Source organism: Gavialis gangeticus, unplaced genomic scaffold (genome assembly GCF_001723915.1).
Source record: "Gavialis gangeticus isolate Ggan-Ray unplaced genomic scaffold, GavGan_comp1, whole genome shotgun sequence".
Lineage (NCBI taxonomy): Eukaryota > Metazoa > Chordata > Crocodylia > Gavialidae > Gavialis > Gavialis gangeticus.
This window is the reverse complement of record NW_017728992.1, coordinates 118274752-118279403: the sequence shown is the minus strand read 5'-3', so window position 1 is coordinate 118279403 and position 4652 is coordinate 118274752. Positions and strand designations below refer to the sequence as shown.

Below are 4652 nucleotides of genomic sequence, written 5' to 3'. Positions count from 1 at the left end.
CTTCCTAAGTACCCCTTTGCTAGACAATGGATTTGTATAGAAAGGTTTGGATAGGAATGATCCTGCCTCAGGACTAGATGACCTCTGGAGGTCCCTTCCAGCCCTACTTCTCTATGATTGTAACCCAAACATTACATTTTTAAAACTTTTTTTAATGCACTTGTGTCAAAGGTTTTAACAATGCAACATAAGCATATCATTAAAATCAACCATAAATCACACATGCCACAGCACATATCTCACTATATTTCCCCAACTTTCCATGAGTATATGAAGGATGTTTTGAAAAAGCACAAATCATGAATAATATTTCATCAAATTTTTGTCCCTTTCCCTAATGTTAGGAAATGTTTAAAAGACATTTTTTCTCCTTTCACTGACAATTTACTTGAACATTTGCTGAAGAAAATATAAACAAGAACTGCTTACTGTTCCATTACATTGACCATCCTTGATCCTGAGATACATTCCTGGGTTTTTCACACACTCAAACATACAAACCCCCGAGCTGATTTTATGCACTTTCCAATAGGATTCTTCAGACTGCTTTCCTACTCCATTGCAACTGCCATCAGATCTAAGGCAGAGAGCCTGGCAGAGACTTGTGGTAAGCAGAATGATAGCACCATTGTGAAACACACCCTTTAAACCAAGAAACAAATATATGTATAGATTTAAATATGTAAATAGCACTACTTCTCACTCCAATAAAATCCATCATTTCAAAGTAGTGTGTTTAAGGCGATAACTAAGGACAAGATACTATTTTAAACCACCACAAGTACTTTAATTTTAAAAAGGTAATCAGTGACAAATGGGTAAATCACAAGTAATTTAAGTGTTCCTTCAGTCTTGTCATGTTCTGCCTCCCATCCAGCTATTAGCCTCTACAGAAGTCCCTATCAGGGCCCTAGGCAAACAACCTCATGAGCCCCTACTTTTTGACACTCAATAATTATAATATGTAAAATAAGCACAACTGGGCCCTTTCTTCACTTAGGGCCCTAGGCATGTGCCTACTTTGCCTATGCATTAATTCAGACCTGGTCCCTAGCATTAATTTTTAATGCTCAATTTGTCTGCTGCTCACCCTACTTTCTCCTATTCAGCAAGGTAACATATATTCAAAGGAAAGCAGTTGCAGCAGGTTAGGCTATTTGTATATGCTTTATATTATACACACAGTTCTTCATCCAGCTGTTCTGGGTGTGCTGCCCTGCTTTTGAAAAGTTCTCTTATTATTTCACTGATTCATCTTTCCTTTCTATGTCACATCACCGAAGTAAGACTCAGTGACCTTTGCCAACACAAGCCACAGTAGTCTCATATTCTCTTTAGATTTCTCTAAACAAATCATTAAAGAAAAAACTTCTGCAGGATTTGCACAGTGACATCGCCCTGTTGAACTGTACCTGCAGTCTGTAGCTCCACCTAGTGGGAGGAGATCACTGCTTCAGTTTTCAAACAGCATCAACTTCACAAGGATGAAATACATACTTGGTTCATTATTCTCTTTCCACCCTCCTCCCATCTTACCTTAACATGAACAACAAATTCTTTTGAGAGTCCTGTGTAGCTTGACACTTTGTCAGCTACTTTGCCTTGAAGATTGAATGTGACTGTGTCCCCCAGATTCCTGGCTGATTCCAGAATGGCACAGTGGTTTGGCCGAAGGTGGACCTGTAGCTCACAGAGATTCTCACGATTGTCCTAACACACATAAAAGCAGGAAAATCAATCATATGAACTATCAGACATGATGTAATCTGAAACACAGACCAGTGACATGACTTCTGTTTATGCATTACTAATTTGCATGAGCAAATAATTTATCAATATCCTGGTGTTAACAATGGAAATCAACCTAAATGGAAATGTACTTATGCTGTTTTCAAATATGCTTTTGGAAACTGCAATAATTCTAAAAAATGTGTACTGAAACGGTGCACTATATGAAAATCCAGAGAACAGAAGCAGCTTATCTTGAATGTAACAGCTATTACAAATGGGTATTTTACCCCCCGAGGAGCCTGGAATCAGTTGCTGCGGCCGAGAAACAGTGCACTGACTCACATACCTCACTGCTGCCCTCCACCAGCTGCACCACTGTGTTTCCACTGAATAATGTTCCCCCTGCCTGAATGGCTAGAAAAAGCAGCAATGGGATCCACAAGGATGAATCAGATTCCCTATTCATATTTGTTTATTCAGACTGTGAAATTATGTTGGGATCATTTCAAATGAAAGACATTGTATCCAAAATATAAGTCCCCTTGTCATTTTCCTTTTATCGAGAGCATTATTAAGTTTCTTTCATTTACTGAAAATTGGGGTTGAAGTAAATGGAAAATGCCAGTGCACAGCTGATACTGTCTTTAAAACATTTGGATTATACCAGTTTTCACAAGAAAACAAAATTTTAGAAGTCAATTCTGGGTTTGCTTTCAAAATAGGCCCTTTTTTTTAGGTAAAAGCTTTTCATTCAAAAACAAAATTTCAACCAGCTCTAATTGTAGACTTCAGGAATAAATGAAGCCATCAAATAGATTTTAGAAGTGGCTATGAACTAAAGGCAAATAACCATTAGAGCTCTAATTAAATATAACATTTATAATAACCTTTTTTATTTCAGTGCCACTTTGCATATACACATTATGTTTCTTTTCAAGATTTCAAACAGCTTTACACATTAATTAAAGTTCACAGTTTTTCCATGAAAGGGGCAATACAGAATTTGTAAACTGTGGCTTGCCTAAGGTAAAAAAAGTGATTTAGGCATAACTAGAGAAAAGAAATCTGGTAGGCAGGTGCACAACCAGTCCCCTAAATGTAAAGATATTTATTGCACTGAAGTCAGTTAAAAGACAGAAATGTTCCACCCATCAAAGTCATTTCAAGGAACAGGAATACTAGAAAGTATTGGAAGATGGTTGGACAGTTTGCTCTGAATTTTGAAGCTATTCCCGTATAAAGCCCCAGTACTATATGGTGTCACTCTGTCTCCGTTGCAGCTAATGTGCATTACATATATATATAAAAAAAGGAGCAGGGTTAGCTCTACTATTTAAGTCACTATTTAAATAAGGGAAAGTGAAACACTGCTTTTTCCATCCTCTATAAAACAGTCCCATCAAAAAGAACCAGCTTCCATAACTATTTGCATTGTGGTATGTTACAAGAGCTGAGACAGAGAAGCAAATCTGAGAATAAAGGGAGGGGACAAAAGAGAAAAGGATCAAATAAGGCTGGGAACAATCCAACAAGTTCTTAAAAGGCGGGTGATTTACAAAAAACAATAGGAAAATAAATGGACGTAAGCTGTAAGCACCACCAGTCATCCAAAGAAAGGATATGTTAGGCCATGCCAGTTATGTCGTTAGCATTTGAAAGGTTGGTACAAAGAGTGAAAGCACAGATCTCAGTTCTACAGTTTTCATAAACCAAATCCTTCTCAAGAAGTGATGAACTGTAAGCTAAATCCTGAATCTTTAAGTTACCTAAACTTTGGCAAATTAAAACTCTAAGTTGAAGCTTTGCTGCTTGGCTCCATCTCTAATTGAAAGTGCTATCTACTTATTCTATTTAATAAGATAAAATACTGTAAAACGATTAAAAGCAAGGGGTAATTTCATACCATTCCAGTGACACAGCCATTGTCCAGAGCAAGTGCAAGGTGTGGCATCTGATGACTGCAAAATATATATGTATTTCTCCCTTTGATTGTTACATCAAAAAGACCTAAGGAGTTTAGGGGAAAATATAATTAAAATATTTAATCTTATTTCTTTATTTAAAAACTGATTCATGACTTCTCATTTTACAAAGATGTTATGTGGCAGGGAAGAGCCTAAATTAAATGTTCATTAATAAAACAAAAGTAACAAATTATGACCTGTAATCACTGGATTTTCCCTCCCTCCATCTGGGAGAGCTTATGAAGGCACAGCTGTCCATTTCTCAGGTTTGTGAAAGAAAATCATAAGAGCTAACAGCAAGAAACAAACTTCTTTTTGTTAAAAAAAATTATAAAAGAAAAAGGGGGAAAAAAGAAATCAAACCAAAGGCAACAATAAAACATAACTCCACAAGACAAACTATTTTGTACCTTAAAAAGGGAATGACTATCTAATAGCTTATCATGCCAGGCTGTAGTACCTTTACATATGCCACATTCCTCCTCATACATTAATTTCTAAACTGGAAGTACACAGTGCTGCAGGCAGGCTAACCAACTTTCCCACAGTACCATGCAATGCATGCCTTCCAATTCAGAAAGTGGCGTGGGCAGAGCAATGCAGCATGGTAGAGAAGACTACTGTCTGGCCCAGGCTAGACATTCCTTTAAATGAACTAGGTATTTGTGATAACTATTGGTATTATGTAGAAAACAGTCTATTCTCAAGGGTTCATAGAATCATAGAAAAATAGGGGAGAAAGGGTCCTCAGGATTCACTTAGTTCAAATGATCCTAGTTCAGAACAGGATCATCCATATCTAAACCATCCCAGTCAAGTATTCGTCTATCCTAAACATACAGACTTTCAAAAAGTCCAAGGTGAAAATGATCTAAGTTACACAGTTTTCTGTAAGTCATGTAGTTTAGATCAGTAGCAAACAGAACACATATTTGCCCTACGGGGGGGGGGGGGGGG

General features: G+C 37.1%; 1 protein-coding gene across 1 annotated transcript in view; it reads right to left on the bottom strand.

Moving 5' to 3' along the window:
- The window catches only part of LOC109298716 (lipoxygenase homology domain-containing protein 1), a 236860-nt gene that overhangs the window by 92295 nt on the left and 139913 nt on the right, over positions 1 to 4652 (bottom strand). The window contains exons 13-15 of the mRNA XM_019518967.1: positions 3635 to 3738; positions 1537 to 1710; positions 430 to 642 (exon numbers count right to left, since the gene is read on the bottom strand). Of these exons, the coding sequence (XP_019374512.1) occupies positions 430 to 642; positions 1537 to 1710; positions 3635 to 3738 (491 nt within the window). The remainder of the gene's footprint in view (positions 1 to 429; positions 643 to 1536; positions 1711 to 3634; positions 3739 to 4652) is intronic.